Here is an 18,454-nt window from a genome sequence, read left to right as displayed (position 1 = left end):
AAGTTAATTTTCTTCTAAGACTGTCAAGCTGTTCCCCTGCAGCAATGCCCCCCTCTTCCTCTCATTTCCCAAATCCTGTTTTGTTTTTTTTTCTCAAAGACCTAGCTTAAACCCTGTCTGCTCCAGGATATCCCAATCTTTAACTCTTACAGAACTTTAGTTATAAATAACAAATGAGCATTCCCCTTCAACAGTGCCTTTTTCATATTTCTGTTCTGTGTATCTTCATTCCCTCAGCGAGGCTAAACTCTCAAAGAGCAAGGACCATGTTACATGTCTCTGGAACCCCCAAAGGACCTCCCCACTAGGTGGGTCTGCAATAGCTGCTCAACAGTGCTGGCTGAGGGGTCATCCTATCGCCATTAAAGAAACTAGTAGTTAAGGTATGTCACTAGACTCCCTGATTGCAAAGTAAATTACCTCCATTCTTCTCCCTCACATACACAAATCTATAAACATAAGCTTTTCATTCAAGAGCATCATCCAAATTTAACATAAGGAAAGCTTAGCTAACTCTCTGATTTTCCTTTATCTGAATCAGAAATAGTTATAGCCATGTTTCCCTTTGATCCAGACTTAAGTGATCACAGGTACTGTAATCTTAGGGACCTCTAGTTGATCCCGGTTCTATACTTCCACTAACACATATTCTCCATGGTTATTAAGTTCCCTCACTTTTCAACACATAGCATTATGTTACTTCCTCATCTTTCCAACCAAATTTCCAGGAAACATCTGGAATAATATCAGAGAGTTGGTGTTTGATCAAAACGACATCCTCTGCTTTACTCATTTGGAAGTGACTAATTTCAACCCTTAGGTCTGAGGCGAACATAGACGGATGGATATGATTCAGGAGTTTGCTAACACTCACCAAAAGAGATAAGACGGACACATTACGCCACCAATGAAAGCCCCAAAACTGCACTCACCTCCTCTGCCCCAGCGCACTGCTGAGGTATTGCTCAGTACTGTGAGTGCTGGTCTCTGTTTTGCAATAATCCTAGGTAATTACTGACTATTCAAAGTGAATCCCAAAGTTCTTCAAACAGAATTTTAAACTGTTTTTTTTTATTTTTTGAGACAGGGTCTTGCTCTGTAGCCCAGATTGGAGTGGAGATCTCGGCTCACCGCAACCTCTGCCTCCTGAGCTCAAACCATCTTCTCACCTCCCAAGTAGCTGGGACTACAGGCACACACCACCATGCCTGTTTGTTTGTTTTTTTTCTTGGTCTTTTTTGTAGAGATGGGGTTTCACCATGTTGCCCAGGCTGGTCTTGAACTCCTGGGCTCAAACAATCCACCTGCCTTGGCCTCTGAAAGTGCTGGGATTACAGGCATGAGCCATGTCGCCCGCCAAAGTCAGTTTATTTTTAAATGAATGCTCCAAAACACTGGTTCTCCCCTGGTTACATACTAGAATCACCTAGAGCACCTTCATAAATACCAATACCCAACATCCCACCGCCCTAACCCTATCACCCTTCAAAGATTTTGATCTAATCGGTTCGGAGTGAGACCCAGACATCGGTATTTTCTTAACAGCACCTCAGCTATGCTGAATGAATTAAGGTATCATTGTTAAATATTTTAGGTATAACAGCATTATAACTATATTTTTCAAAATGACTCAGTCATTCATTCGTGGAATTACTGGTAAAATTCAAAATAAAGCCTCCATTTAATTGCTGGTATTGTACCAAGCTAATTTCCTGGTTTTGATCATTGTATGAAGGTTATGTAAAGTGTTAACTTTAGGGGAAGCTGCATGGGGCAGGGTATATAGGTACTCTCAAATTATTTCTGTGACTTTTCTCCAAGTCTAAAATTAATTGAAATTTAAAAGTTATTTTTTAAAAGAATCCTTCACTTTTAAAGATATATACTTAAATATTTATGAATGAAATAATGTCTGGGGATTTACTATAAAATATACAGTTGAGGGTGGCAGGGAGTGGGGATATGGATAAACAGGAGTATTTGCAAGTTGATGATTGTAGTGGCTGGTAATGAGTACATTAAGGTTCACTGTGTTACTCCGCCTTCTTTTACCATGTCTTCTTCAGTGTATGTGTAAAATTTCCCATCATATATATTGGAGGAAAAAACTTCCGAGTAATTTTAACATGTAGCCAGGGCTGAGAAACACTGCTCTGAAGTCTTGAAAATGTGGTATAATGAGAAGCTCTGTCTGGTACTTCCAGCTACAAAACACTTTCCCCAGCTCTCTGATATAGAGCTAGTCAGTTAATCTCTCTGTACCATACTTTACTAAACTGCAAAACAACAGATATGGATTAGAGGTTTTTGTTGTTGTTTTTTGTTGTTTTTTTTTTTTTTTTTGAGATGAAATCTGGCTCTGTCGCCCTGGTTGGAGTGCAGTGACACGATCTGGGCTCACTGTAACCTCCACCTCCCGGGTTCAAGCGATTCTTGTGCCTCAGCCTCCCGAGGAGCTGGGACTACAGGCATGCACCATCACACCTGGCTAATTTTTGTATTTTTAGTAGAGATGGAGTTTCACCATGTTGGCCAGGCTGGTCTTGAACTTAAAGGACTTTTTAAAAAGAATAAGCATCAAAAAGCCAATTTATTATAATTCTAAGATCTCCTCTCTGAGAGTTAATGTCATAGTTAATTAACTTCTGGCACAACAGTAAAAAATGGTAGAGTCTGGCTAGGGGCAGTGGCTCACACCTGTAATCCCAGTGCTTTGGGAGGCTGAGGCAGGAGGATCGCTTGAGCTGAGGAGTTTGAAAACATCCTAGGCAACATAGCCAGGCGTGATGGCATACACCCGTAGTCCTAAGCTACTCAGGAAGCTGAGGTTGGAAAATCGCTTCTGCCCAGCAGTTCGAGGTTGCAACGAGCTATGAATGTATCACTAAACTCCAGCCTCGGTGACAGCATGAGACTCTGTTTCTAAAAAAATTAAAAAGGTAAAAGTCTTATGTCTACAATAGCATTTCCCAAAGAATGTTCTAAAATCACTACTTTATGGGACGTTAATAGATGTTACCTAAGATAAGTGTTCTGAGGTCAAATAAGTTTCAAAAGTCTGGCTTTCTTTATTGTGAGACTCCTAAGAACTTTAAGTGAGATAATACACTTTGTGACTTTCCAAGGGGTGGTGAGGGAATATGCAAATCGTTTGACCTGTTTACATGGGACTAGTTTTGTAGAACTTATTTTAGAAATAGTGCTTAAGACCACTGGTTCCCAAATCCTGGGTAATAGAGGGTGGCATCGTATCATTTGGTAACCTTATGTATTAGTCTGTTCTCACATTGCTAATAAAGACATATCCAAGACTGGGTAATTTATAAAGGAAAGAGGTTTAGTTGACTCACAGTTCCACATGGCTGGGGAGGCATCACAATCACAGCTAAAAGTGAATGAGGAGCAAAGTCACATCTTACATGGCGGCAGGCAAGAGAGCTTGTGTAGGGGAACTCCCCTTTACAAAACTATCAGGTCTCGTGAGACTTATTCACTATCATGAGAACAGCATGGGAAAGACCTGCCCCCATGACTCAATTACCTCCCACGGGGTCCCTCCCATGACATGTGGGAATTATGGAAGCTACAATTCAAGAGGAGATTTGGGTAGGGACACAGCTAAACCATAACATCTTATTAAAATAATGATTCACAGACCACACCTAGACATACTGGGAGGAGGGGAGAACTCAGTATTAAAACAAACAAAAAACTCACATGATGCCAATGAATAGTCATGTTTGGAAAGTAAAGCTTGGTAGACCATAATATAGTAAAATAAGTTTATAATATTTGCAAAGCCATATCAATGAAAAGCAATATCAAAGGTCATGTTTAATAGTTTTCCAAATAATAGTATTTAACCCATGAGAGAAGAGTATATGCATGCAACATTTTATGAAAGCTAAGTACTAAAATGTTGGAGGTGTTGGCAAATTTAAATCTGTCAATATAACTAATGACTGCTTTGTAATCTCAAGGATGCACTACCTCCATTGCTAAATACAAATTGTTAATCTGCAGTGATTCTTGCTCCATCACTTGTTTCTCCATGTCCATCTTCTTCTCTCACCAGAGTTAAAGGGCCACTTTGTTAAACAAATCTGGGAGTGCCATTCGCAGAAGTGGTTTCTCCAGTAAACAGCTCCTAACATTTCCTTGATATTACAGTACATCAAGGTATCAGGAATATAAAGTTTTTCTTGACTGGAAACTTTGGAAAATGTATTTACTTATTCCTTTATGCCCCTAGAACTGTGCTGTGCAACAGCTGGTCAATGATACATTTAAGTGCTTAAAGGAAGTACCTATTTACTGAGATTGATAATTACACAACATTTGCATCATGTGCTTCAGTTTACTAAGTACTTTCACATGAATTACATTGCTTCTTTCCTTTAAAAACTTTGCGGGTTAAATAGGCGTAATTGTTTCCATAAAACCATTAAGAATCACTGGAGCTTTTCGTATCAAAGCTCCTGCTTTGAAAGAAATTATAATCTACTGGGAAACAAAATATAAATTATACACAGGAAACGATTAAAGTCAATTCAAAGACAGAATGGTGGCTAGAGCAAATTAGTACGGCAGGACTTCACATGCACTAATAATAGCTAACACTTACTAAGCAATCTGTCACTCAACCCTTGGGGTAAGTTACTACTATTAGCCCCATTTTTCACATGAGGAAACTGAGACAGAGAAGTTAAGCAACTTGGCCAAGCAAATCAGTGGTGATCAGAATTCAAACTCTAAATTAGCCCAGCTCTGTGGACCACTTTTTTCATCATCACATTTTACTGCTAGGAAAAAGCAATCTCCTCAAAGCAACAGTGACAAATGTCAAGTCTTAAGATGGGATCCAGAGTTGCAGAGAATCACAATAACCAGTCAGCAATGTTATTTTCCCGCAGCACATTACCTCTTTGATTCGTTTAACCAAAGCATTCTGGTCAAAAGCAACGGCCTCTGCACACTGATGCAGGTGATCTTGATATCGGAGGCAGAGCTGCAACACCTGCTGAGAGTCCAGTTTCTCCAATTTGGCATTTGTTGGGGAAGTCTGGCCACTCAATAGCCCTTCAAAGGAGAAAAAAATGAAATGAAATTAAAATTACTGCTAATAAACTTGTGAATAAAGTAGTTTAACAAGTTCACTGAAGACAGGGTAAGACTTCAATTTAATCTTGCATCTTTTGTTATATGTTAATGACAATCGTTGCAATTATTATTTATGGAGCATCTGTTATGTGCCAAGCACTTTTGCTAAGTGCTTCTTGTGCACTATTTTTCATATTCACAGCTGCCCTGGAAAGTGAGGTATTATTAGCTCCATTTACACAGGAGGAAGCCAAGACACAGAGAAGTTAAGTAACTTTCCAAACGTCACATAGCTAGTAAGTGGTTTCTCCAAGAACAGAGCTCCTGACCTTATCACATCACTTCAAGGTACTAGGAATATAAATCCCTTATTAATTGAAAATGTGGGAATATAATTTTTAAAAATAATTAAAATGGCTGTCTGAAAAACTAAGAAAAAGAAATCAAATGTATACAGAAACTGCTAGGAGATGCTAAAATGAAGACATTTAACAAGTAAACAGACTGTCAGCTAACAGGCCAGAAACTCATTCTTTACATTTTCTTTCAACACCAGCTTAGCCAGGTAACCATTAATCTCCCCTGTATTTGCATAGGGGATTATATTTTTATAGGTATGTAGCAGGGCAATTAATAGCATTTGCAGGAGAAGAAATCAATTGAAGAGGCCAAATGATGCCCACATTCACAAAGCAAAGCCCAGTCTAGAAATTAAGCCTATTGCTTTCTGCCAAAGCAACAATTCTCAATTATCAGAACCTCTACACTCTCAAAAATTACCAAGGACCCCAAAGAGCTTTTATGTGAGTTTTATCTTTTGATATTCACCTATAAAAATTAAAACTGAGAACATTCTTAAATATTAAATCATTTAAATATAATGATAACCCCTTTATACATTAACAAAAATAACATTTTAAGGAAAATATTCTTCCAAACCAAAAAAGTGAAATGATGCCACTGGTTTATTTTTTTTAATGTCTTTTTAATGTCTGCCTTAATAGAAAACAGCTGGAATATCATAGCTGCTTCTGCATTTAATCTGTTGCTATTTCACATCATTTAGCCTCTGGAAAACTCCACTGGACACTTCTGTAAGAGAATGAGCATGGTTTGCAAATAATGTCTAAGTATTACTACAAACATAGTTTTGACCTCAGAGATTCCCTAGCAGGGTCTTGGGGATCCCAGTGATCGCCCTACCACATGCCAGACCATTCTGTCTCACAGCAGAACCAATGCTACAGCACAAGGAACACAGAATACATATGACAGTAGGTCACGTGCAGGGCACAGCAAAGCTTTTTTTTTTTTTTTTTTTTTTTTTTTTTTGAGACGGAGTCTTGCTCTGTTGCCCACCTGGAGTGCAGTGGCGTGATCTTAGCTCACTGCAACCTCGACCTCCTGGACCCAAGCAATCTTCCTACCTCAGCCTCCAGAGTAGCTGAGGTCACAGGCACTTGTTACCACGCCAGCTAGCTTTTGTATTTTTAGTAGAGACAGGGTTTTGCTGCCCAGGTTGGTCTCAAACTTCTGGGCTCAAGCGATCCTCCCGCCTCGGTGTAAGCCACCTCACCTGGCCAAAGCTCATCTTGGGAACCCTTCCTCACTGACCCCAACCACCAATGTCCACCCCTCACTGTCCCCAACCACCAACATCCACACCACACTGTTCTGATATATTAGAGCTGAAGCCAGTATTCTTTCCCTCCAGACAGGCTGTATGAAGGGCTACCCAGCTGGGTTGTCCCAGAGAATCCTGGGAAATGCTGGTCGATGCTCTCAGATCTTCTGAGACAGAGCAGAGTACAGGGCTGGAACCCGAGGCACTGCTAGGCTCCTCCACATTCCACTGCTCAGCTGCTGCACTACAAGTCCTAACACAGGAGAGCACCAGTTACTTGACCTGAACCTGCTTCCAGGCAGTATGTTTTGGTGAACCCAGTATTAGCAGAAATTGGGAATGTTTTAATTGAAATTTTTATTGAGATCCTATGTATAGGATCCCATGTCCCCCTTACCCAATTTCCCTCAATGGAAACATCTTGTAAAACTATGGTACAATATCACAACCAGGATATTGACATAGATAAAATCCATAATCTGACCTTATTCAGATCCTACCCATCCCTCCCTTTTTTGGTTTAGAGATGGTATCTCCCTCTGTTGCTGAGGCTGGCCTCAAACTCCTAAGCTCAAGAGATCCTCCCACCTTGGCTTCCCAAGTAGCTGGGACTACAGGAGTATGCCGCTGCACCCGGGCAGATTTCCTTTTTTTTTTTTTTTTTTTTTTTTTTTTGAGACACAGTCTCGCTCTGTCTTCCAGGCTGGAGCACAGTGGAATGATCTCAGCTCACTGAAACCTTGTTCAAGCAATTGAACAAGGCTCCTGAGTAGCTGGGATTACAGGCATATGCCACCATTCCTGCCTAATTTTTGTATTTTTTAGTAGAGACAGGGTTTCACCATGTTGGCCAGGCTGATCTCAAACTCTTGACCTAAGGTGATCCAGCTGCCTCAGCCTTCCAAAGTGCTGGGATTACAGGCATGAGCCACCGTGCCTGGCCCAGATTTCCTCATTTTATTTGCACTGATTTGTGTCTGTATTTAGTTTTTTTCCTATACACAGGTTCATGTATTCATCACCATGGTCAGATGCTGAAAAGTTCCATCACCACAAAGAGTTCTTGTGCTGCTTTTGTAACTATCACTACCCCACTCTTTCTCTCATCCCCCTTTCCATCTTTAAAACACTGGCAACCATTAATCCATTCAACATTTCTAAAATTTTGTCCTTTCAAAAGTGTTATATAAATGAAATAATACATCATGTAAGCTTTTAGGATTGAATCTTTTTAGTTGCCCAACATAAAACTTTAGAGATGTGTCTATGTTGTTGATATATCAATGGTTAATTCTTTTTTTATTTCTGAGTAGTATTCCATGGTATATATGTATCAGAGTTTGTTTAACCATTCACCCATTGGAGGACATTTGGACTGTTTCCAGTTTGGGGCTATTACAAACAAGTCTGCTGTGAGCAGTCATGTACAGGTTTTTGTGTAAACATAAGTTTTCATTTCTCTGGGATAAATGCCCAAGAATGCAATTGCTGGGTCATATGGTAATTGCATGTTTAGTTTTATAAGAAACTGTCAGTTTCCCAGCGTGCCTGTACCAAGAAAATGGGAATGCTACAGACCACTAAAATCTCCTAACAAAACTATCACGGGCTACCCTATCACTGACAAGAAATACATTTCCAGGAACGCAAATTTGGGAGAAGATACCAAAAGCATTTTGCTGTCAATCCGAAATTGAAAGAGGAAAAGAGGAAGGAGGCACCATGGAAAAAGGAATGAACGATGTTGTGCCATTAAGAGTGGACCAGGATAATGCAAAAGCCATAAAGGAAACACTGATAAATTCAACAATACAAAAACCAAGACTCCTCATGATAACAAACACAAGTTAAAATTTAAAATACAAAAAGAATACCCAAAATCTGAGGAAAATAAAAAACCTGTAGAGACCCCAGGAAGCCTTTTTCCTCCTATTGTGATAACTCATATCACACAGGGTAAACTTCCTAATATATAAAGAGTGCCTAGAAATTGCAAATAAGGCTGGGCACGGTGGTTCATGCCTATAATTCCAGCACTTTGGGAGGCTGAGGCGGGCGGATCACCTGAGGTCAGGAGTTCAAGACCAGCCTGGCTAACACGGTGAAACCACATCTCTACTAAAAATACAAAAAGTAGCTGGGTGTGGTGGCATGCACCTGTAGTCCCAGCTACTTGAGAGGCTGAGGCAGAAGAATCTCTCGAACCCGGGAGGCAAAGGCTGAAGTGAGCCAAGATCCAACTCCATCTCTAAAAAAAACAAAAAAAGAAAGAAAAGAAATTGGCAAATTAAAAATTAGCAAAAGGGCCAGGCGCAGTGGCTCACGCCTGTAATCCCAGCACGTTGGGAAGCCGAGGCAGGCAGATCACGAGGTCAAGAGATCTAGACTATCCTGGCCAATACGGTGAAACCCCGTCTCTACTAAAAATACAAAAATTAGTTGGGCATGGTGGCAGGCACCTGTATTCCCAGCTACTCAGGAGGCTGAGGCAGGAGAATCGCTTGAACCCGGAGGCGGAGCTTGCAGTGAGCCGCGATCATGCCAGCACACTCCAGCCTGCCGACAGAGCAAGACTCCGTCTCAAAAAAAAAAAAAAAAAAAAAGAATTAGCAAAAGAAAGATGAACAAAAGTTATGAAAAGATATTTCACAGAAAAGGAAATACCAATACCTCAACTGTAAGAAAAGATGCACAACCTCACTTATAATAAGAAAAACAAATTGAAACTTTACCACAAGCCCATTTTTCACCTGTCAAATTGGTAAAAACAAAAAGCATGAAAAATACTTTGTAGGTGGAGCTGTGAGGAAAGAGGTTTTGCTGCTTAGTGTGTAAGTTGTTAACACCCTATGGAGGTGGGCAATTTGGCATGGATAACAAAATTACAAATGCATAGCCTCTGATGCAACAGCTTCACCACTAGGAATTTACATACACAGTAGCACCCATGCTAAATGATGTATAACGCATATACAAGAGTATTCACTGCAGCAGTGACTGTAACAGCAAAGGTCAGCAAACACCACAATGTCCCTGAATAGAGGGCCTGTTAATTAAATCAGGGTACATCTATAAATAGTATTACATGAACAAAGAAAAGAATGAGGGCGCTCTCTATGTACTTACATGGAAAAAACCTCCATAAGATAAATTTTTTAAAAGGTATATAGATGCATAGAGTGTGCTATCATTGCATAAAAATGGGGGTTGGGGTGCAAGTAAATAAGAGTATATGTTCAGATTTACTTATATTTACATAAATAAACTCTGAAATGATATATAAGAATTAGATGGAGGCAAGGGGTAAGGAGGGGGAATTTCATAGTATACTTTTAACAGAACTTTTTTTAACCAAATGAATGCATTTCCCCCTTAAATATTTTTTAAATAAATAAACTCATTTGAACAAAAAGTAGCTGAGGTCTTTCCTCATCTATGAGTAAGAACTTCAGAGGCAGTTCTCCCTTCTTCACCCATCCCAAGTGCCCCCTACTCCATAAGTAAAAACCTCATCTTTAATTCTCACCAAAGTTCATATGGCCGAACACATCTTAAAACATTTTCTCGGCCAGGCACGGTGGTGGCTCACGCCTGTAATCCCAGCACTTTGGGAGGCCAAGGCAGGCGGATCACGAGGTCAGGAGATCGAGACCATCCTGGCTAACATGGTGAAACCCCATCTCTACTAAAAATATAAAAAAATTAGCCGGGCGTGGTGGCAGGCGCCTGTAGTCCCAGCTACTTGGGAGGCTGAGGCAGGAGAATGGCGTGAACCCAGGAGGCAGAGCTTGCAGTGAGCCGAGATCGTGCCACTGCACTCCAGCCTGGGTGACAGAGCGAGACTCTGTCTCAAAAAAAAAAAAAAAAAAAAAAAACATTTTCTCTAAGGTGATTAAAGTGATATAACAAATGGTGAGCTGGTTGAAGACAGGGACCACGTTTTGCTTATCTTTTTATCTCATGTCTAGTAGAGCACCTAGTACATAAAAGGTTCTTGAATTACGGTAAGAGTATGCAGTTCTATTGCTGGAATTCCAAGGAAAGCATAAGTCTAGGAAGATATTAGGAGGAAAAAGGCTTCCCAGGATCTCTGTAGGCTGCATATATGCCTAAGAGCGAGTCCTTGTCTCAATCTGAATCTGCTCTCCTAAGGTGCATGAGGAAGCTCTCCGGTGCTTCAGAAGACTATTGGGAGCCTGAATCGCAGAATGAAGTGGAGGAAGGCTACAGGGCCAGTCCAAGCTGCCAGGTGGCTGAAGCAGAGGGCCCAGAACCCAACCTTAGCTCACAAAACAAAACTCTCACTTCTACCTCTTGAGAAAAAGGTGGAGGGTGAGGGAAATGAGGGAAGTAGGAGGGGGATTTTGAGAAGGTTGCCAGGTCTAATAGGCACACTAGGATGTTCAAATTAAGTTGCCTAGCCAACTTCAAAATCAAAGGAATTACACTTTAAGTCATTCTTATAAATCACAATTGCAGCCTCCCTCTAACCATCTAAAAACAAAACCCAGGTGCATGACTCTATCCTCAGAATGTGCTTCCTTGACTCATAGGAATCTCCATAAACCCACCGCAAATCCTGCCCCGGGTCATAGAAGGAGCAAGACAGGACAGAGAAAAGAAGAAGATGGGCCACATTTTCCATTCCTGAAGCAACCAAGTTGTGGCAACCCAGGCAAATTCTAGAGGCACTGAATACAATGTTTTCCCATCACCCTCTTGTGCCAGGAAACCATCTCCCTCTCGTATTGATAGCTACGCCTCTCCTGGATCTTCTGAAAAGAGGGAGAAGGACAGAAAGCTGGGCAAATTTAGAGACGGTAAATTCTGTCATTTTTAGGAGACCACAAACTTCCAGTCCTCTGAAGTGTTTCATTCTGAATGCGCATTAAGATTTTTTAAATTTTTGGAATGCTTTCAATGAGTTGTGCACTTGCCTGTTTGCTCAGTCCCCACCATCTCCCTCCTGTCCAATGCCCAGCAGCTCCACTCACCCATATTACCTGCCTGGCCTCTGCGGGCTTCTGGATTTATACTCCTATTTTAATTATTTCCTACCAACTCCAATACCATTAATAGAGAATGAACCTTGAAATTATTTTTTGTATAGTTTTATAAATCTTATTTACACTTAGGATTTTTCTGCTTTACCCTTTATTATGAAAATTTTTAAATGTAGAAAAGTAGGGGAAAAATGTATACCCAAATACCCACCACCTAGATTCAACAACTAATATTTTGTCATATCTACTTCATCTCACTATATAATTTTTTTTCTTTTGCTGAGCCGTTAAAAACACCATAACATCATGACACTTCACTCCTGATACTCCATAAAGAACGTTGATCCACATACTTATGGTTAGTTTTTCATGTTAAAGAGAAGAAGTTTCTAAATTACATGTTCCTTACAGTTAAGCAACAGGGCCATTGCCTTCAGTTTTCTATTTCTTCTTTAGTTTAATACGGGGATGCACCCAAAGATGTTTATTGAGTTAAAAACCTGATCTAACAGATTCCATATATTAAGGGTTAGGTTTGCAAGTGGTAAATACTGGAGATATTTCCTAAGACCCTGTTTAAACCACTTTGTTTATACAAAAATGAGGAGTAGGCTCCAGGCAGTGAGTGAAGACCAAGACTGAATATTCCAGAGATCCAGCAAACTACCATCTGTACCTACCTCTTTGTGTAAAGTGTTGAGTGGAAAAATCATCAGGGTTAGAAGTGTGGGAAATATTCTGCTGAGTGATCTTTTTCATTCTGAGATGTCAGGTTGGGGGAAACCCACAGTTTCTCTATAGCACAGTGCAGAGCCATATGGCTATTAGCTTAGCCTATTACCAAACCGAATTCCTTAACTCTGAGAGGCTTAGATACTTCTAGGACTAGAAATCAGTATTACAAATATTGGGGCACATAACGAGCTCCATTTACTGCTACAGAATCCAGGAAGTAGAAATTAAATATAACTTTGACAAAAGTTACTGTGAAGGTATAATTAAACAACAGATTCTGAAAAAAGAAAATTCCCCCATATGGACTGAATGTTTGTGTTCCCCCAAATTTCCTATGTTGAAATCCTAATCCCCAGTGTAATGGTATTAGGAGGTGGGGACCTTAGTGGGTGAGTAGATCATGAGTATGGAGGCTACATGAATGGGACTAGTGTCACTAGAAGAAGAGATGTGAGAGCCTCCCCTCACTCTTTCTGTTCCCGGGCCTGTGAGGCCACAGCAAGAAGATAACCATCTGCAAACCAGGGAGCAGGTCCTCGGCAGAGGCAAATCTGCCGGCACCTTGACCTTGGATTTCCCAGCCACCAGAACTATCAGAGATAAATGCTTGTTGTTTAAGCCACCCAGTTTATGGTATTCTGTTATAGCAGCCCAAATTGACTATGATACCCCCAAAACCAATAAGAAATTTTCGAGTCTATTGGTCATAGTATATTTCAAAGATAAAAGCACTTAAGCTACGTGTATCCTTTACTTAAACTCTAGTTCTCAAAGGCACTCCCTTCTCTTCTTAAAGAAAGGGAAAGTCTGGCCGGGCACGGTGGCTCACGCCTGTAATCCCAGCACTTTGGGAGGCCGAGGTGGGCCCATCACAAGGTCAGGATATCGAGACATCCTGGCTAACACGGTGAAACCCCGTCTCTACTAAAAATACAAAAAATTAGCTGGGTGTGGTGGCGGGTGCCTGTAGTCCCAGCTACTTGGGAGGCTGAGGCAGGAGAAAGGCGTGAACCTGGAAGGTGTAGCTTGCAGTGAGCCGAGATTGTGCCACCAAACTCCAGCCTGGGCAAGAGTGCGAAACTCCGCCTCAAAAAAAAAAAAAAAAGAAAAGAAAGAGAAAGTCTAAAACCATCTTCCCAACTTGGAGAGAATTTTGTGATGTGCATTAGTGATTGATTCCTTCGGGATACTTAGAAAAAGTGTGCTTTCTAAGGCTGATTCCTTCAGAACATTTATCCCCACCCTGTGACCTCAGAGGAGTGCTAACCTCAAGGGGGCAATGGCAGTCATCATTGCTTTGGTTAAACCATGTGGCAGAAGAAACTGCAAGTGCAGAACAAGCCCCATGTAAGATGCCACCCACCACAATGTTTGGTGAGGATACAAACATTTCTCCCAGGACCTCCGAAACCCACCAGAGGGCAAGACAGAGGAACCTTTTAATGGAGACAGCATGGAAAAAGCTGAATTCAGCTCCCTTATTTATTAGCTGTGTGAATCTGGACAATTTACCTTACATCTTTGAGCCTCAATTTTCTCATATGTAAAAGCAAGATAATAATCATGTCCCTTCTAGGGTTTGCCTAACACACAATAGGATTTTGATAAAACTCTGTTCCCTTTATTCTTGCGTTTCTTAAGTCTCAGAGAAGTAAAGGGTTCAAGGGAATTTGTGGTAAGCAATGAAAAGCACTTCATCCTTCTGTGTTAGGCACCCATTTGGCCATGGCCAGTGGCCCTAATTTATGGTACCAGAGAAACAAGAACAGAGGATGTCACACCCAAAAGTAGACACAGTATTTCCAAAGGTCATCAGTATCCACAAACGACACACCTCAGTGTCTTCGAGGAATCCTGTTCACTGCTATAAAATTAGCATTTCACAATCTCTACCTTTTCCTCTCGAATAATTAAGTAAAATGGAATAGGCTGTAGTTACCAACTACTTGGTATGCAGAGGTGAGATGATTGCTTAAGCCTAGAAGTTCAAAGCCAGCCTGGGCAATATAGCAAGATTCTCTGTCTCCTATTAAGTAAATGTTCAACTGCTCATCTGCCCTAAACAATTTCCAGGTTCACAGGCTTGCTCTCTGTTTGAACTTACCAGACTAGGGAAGGGAGACCGCATGGTATAATGAAAAAGTTTGGAGTCAGGTAGACCCGGAATTGGAATCCAAGGATTGCCATTTAATACCTGTGTGATGTTGAGGGAGTCTAAATTTAACTTCCCTTAATTCAAATCCTTCATCTGTAAGTGTGACATATTAAAGGAGTATTATGGGAACTATATAAAGTTATGCCTACCACAGCACCTAGCACAGAGGAGGCACACAATTCGTGTTAATTTCCTCACTGTCTCAAAGTCCCCAGTCAGCAACTGTAGTAGTCAATTAAGCAGGCTTTCAAAAGCTGGCTGTATGACTGGCCTATCCTACCACTGTAAGTGTTTACCAGGCACACACTACTATGTACTAGCACTGTAGGAAATAGCAAAGAAATGATCTCACTCCTCAAGCAGATTACCAGAAGAAGCAGGAGTTATTTATAAGAAAGGCAAATATGAAAAGGAGCTAAATTTAAAAAGATAAAACAACAAACCACCCAATTGGGCAAAGGATTTAAATAGGCATTTCTCCAAAGAAGATATACAAATGGCCAATAAGTATATGAAGGATGCTCGACATCACTAATCATGAGGGAAATACAAAATACAATGAGATACCACTTAATCATTAGGATGGCTATTATCCAAACAATGGAAAATAACAAGTGTTGGCAAGGATGTTCTCCATATCCTTGGAACCCTTGTGCACTGCTGGTGAGAATGTAAAATGGTGCACCTGCTGGGGAAAACAGTATGGGGGTTCCTAAAAAAAGTAACTATAAAGGGAATTTGGGGAAGACTGTGGTAGGAAGCACCAGGAATTTATCCTCCCAACTAAATAATTGCACTGGTGCACTCTGTCTGATGTAACTATTTTGTAGCTCTAGAGTCTACTGAAGGCTTGCAACATCCAGAGGAAGGCCTGGATGATGAATTATAATCACTTTCAGTCAATTTCAGCTGTCATCATAATAGCACCAGCCATCTCAAAACTCCCAGCCCCACTGCAGGCAGCTATGCACTTATTCCTGGAGTGGCTTGCACACAGTTTGTGGGAGACAGCAGGGGAGAAAAGGACCCTGTCCTCTAAATATGAATCTATGCTCGGATCAATGATGGCTGCTTCTGATCACAAAGGTGCAGACAGAGAGACAGACAGTAATCACTGTTGTTGCACCTCCACCACACTGCTGCAAGGTCTTCCCACTCATGCTGAAGTGACTTTCAGAGGATTAAAGGGGGCAGCATTTTTTTCACCCTCCTTCACTTGTTTCTTTTTCCCTCTCTGGGACCCGGACATTAAAGACCAGGATATTCAAAAGCAACCACACATATAGGGGAAATTAGAAAGTTGCTATGCATGCCCAGGGAAGAGCACAGGCTCAGAAAAGATCTGAGGAGACCTAACATGTATACCTCTGGCTGATTCTTGGCACAGACACATCCTGTAACAATCAAAATACCAAAAATAAACCCAAAAAACAGCAAACCCAGAGAAGGGGGCAAATCTGTTTCCACAGTTACCATATTACTGGATTTAAATGTCCAATTTTCAAAAAAAAAAAATCACAAGTCATACAAAGAAACAGAAAAAGTATGGCTCATTCAAAGGAAAAATATAAACCAACAGATACTGTCCCTGAAAAAAGACAATGGCAAATCTACTAGACAAAGACTTTAAAACAACTGTCTTAAAGATGCTCAAAGAGCTAAAGGAGACATGGAGAAACCCAAGAAAACAATGTATAAACAAATGGAAAATATCAATAAAGAGACAGAAAACCTAAAAAGAAATGAAAAATAAGTTCTGGAACTGAAATAACTGATACGAAAAATTCACTGCAGGGATTCAAAGGCAGATTTGAGCAGGCAGAAGAAAGAATGAGTGAATAATGAAGTACAATGAATACTATCTAGTCTGAGGAACAGAAAGAAAAAAGATTAAGGAAAAGTGAACTGATCTAAGGGATTGATGAGACACCATCAAGTGGATAACCATATGCATTGTGGGAGTCCCAAAAGGAAAACAGAAAGAGAAAGGGAGAGAAAACATCTGAAGAAACAATGGCCAAAAACATCCCAAATTTGATGAAAGAGATGAATACAAACATCCAAGAAGCTCAACAAACTCAAAATAGGATTCAGAGACCCACACCAGGACACATTATAATCAACCTTTAGAAAGGGCCAGGCACACTGGCTCACGCCTGTAACCCCAGCACTTTGGGAGGCCAAGGTGGGCAGATCACTTGAGGTCAGGAGTTTGACACCAGCCTGGGCAACATGGCGAAACCCCATCTCTACAAAAAAATATAAAAATTAGCCAGGCATGGTGGCAGATGCCTGTAGTCCCAGCTACTTGGGAGGCTAAGGCAGGAGGATCATCTGAGCCTGGGATGCAGAGGTTGCAGTGAGCTGAGACTGCACTACTGCACCCTAGCCTGGGTGACAGATTGAGACTGTCTCAAAAAACAAACAAACAAACAAACAAAAAGACAAAGAGAAATTTGAAAGCAGCAAAAGACAAACAACTTATCATATAAAAGGGAACCTTAATAAGATTATCAACAGATTTCTCATCAGAAACCTAGGGGGCCATAAGGTGGTAAACTGCTAAAAGAAAAAAAACAAAAACCAAAAACCTGTCAACCAAGAATTTTATATCCAGTAAAACTATCCTTCAAAAGTGAGGGAGAAATGAAGAGTATCCGTCAGGAAAAAAAAAAAAAAAAAAAAGCTGAGGGAGTTTCTTAATACTAGACCTGCCCTGCAAGAAATGCTAAAGGGGGTCCTGCAGGTTGAAATGAAAGCACACTAGACAGTTGAGTGAAGAAATAAAGATCTCAGTAAAGGTAAATATATGGCAAATTATGAAAGCCCATGTACTTACTGTTCATGCCTGTAATCCCAGCACTTTGGGATGCCAAGGAGGGTGGATCACGAGGTCAGGAGATTGAGACCATCCTGGCTAACACGGTGAGACCCCGTCTCTACTAAAAATACAAAAAAATTAGCCAGGCTTGGTGGCGGGCGCCCTCAGTCCCAGCTACTCGGGAGGCTGAGGCAGGAGAATGCCGTGAAGCTGGGAGGTGGAGCTTGCAGTGAGTCGAGATCACGCCACTGCACTCCAGCCTAGGCAACAGAGCGAGACTCCGTCTCAAAAAATAAATAAACAAATAAATAATAAAAAAAAAAAAGCCCATGTATTTACAGGGGTTTTTGTAACCATGGTTCATAACTCTTTTGTAACCATGGTTTGTAGCTCACTTTTGGCTTTCTACATTGTTTAAGAGACTGATACATTAAAAAAAATTAGTCTAAAAGCTAATGTTATTGTAACTTTAGTTTATAACTCCATATTTTGTTTTTTTACATAATTTGAGAGATTACTGCATTAAAAAAGTATTAGTTTATATTTTGGACACACCCTGTATAAATATATTATCTTGTGACATTAACAACAGAAAGGGATGGAAACTAAGCTGGAAAGGAGCAGAGTTTTTCTATGTTATGAAAGTTAAGCTGTCACTGCTCTGCCTCTGGAGGTCATTCCTTATTCTTTTACTTTTTTTTTTTCTTTTGAGATGAAGACTCACTCTGTTACCCAGGCTGGAGTGCAGTGACACGATCTCAGCTCACTGCAACCTCTGCCTCCTGGGTTCAAACGATTCTTCCAAGTAGCTGAGACTACAGGCATGTGCCATCACGCCTGGCTAATTTTTGAATTTTTAGTAGAGATGGGGTTTCACCATGTTGGTCAGGCTGGTCTTGAATGCCTGACCTCAGGTGATCTGCCTGCCTAGGCCTTCCAAAGTGCTGGAGTTACATGCGTGAGCCACCGCATCCGGCCTCCTTCACTTTCTTAATAAACTTGTTTTCACTTAAAAA

General features: G+C 40.7%; 1 protein-coding gene across 2 annotated transcripts in view; it reads right to left on the bottom strand.

The window, feature by feature from the left end:
- The window catches only part of BORCS5 (BLOC-1 related complex subunit 5), a 106,546-nt gene that overhangs the window by 25,316 nt on the left and 62,776 nt on the right, over positions 1 to 18,454 (bottom strand). For both annotated transcript variants that reach the window (XM_019038948.3, XM_004052746.4), the window contains exon 3: positions 4,922 to 5,079. In XM_019038948.3, coding sequence (XP_018894493.1) covers positions 4,922 to 5,079 — 158 coding nt within the window. The remainder of the gene's footprint in view (positions 1 to 4,921; positions 5,080 to 18,454) is intronic.

Source organism: Gorilla gorilla, chromosome 10, assembly GCF_029281585.2.
Source record: "Gorilla gorilla gorilla isolate KB3781 chromosome 10, NHGRI_mGorGor1-v2.1_pri, whole genome shotgun sequence".
Taxonomy (NCBI): domain Eukaryota; kingdom Metazoa; phylum Chordata; class Mammalia; order Primates; family Hominidae; genus Gorilla; species Gorilla gorilla.
This window is presented reverse-complemented; position numbering and strand designations above follow the sequence as displayed.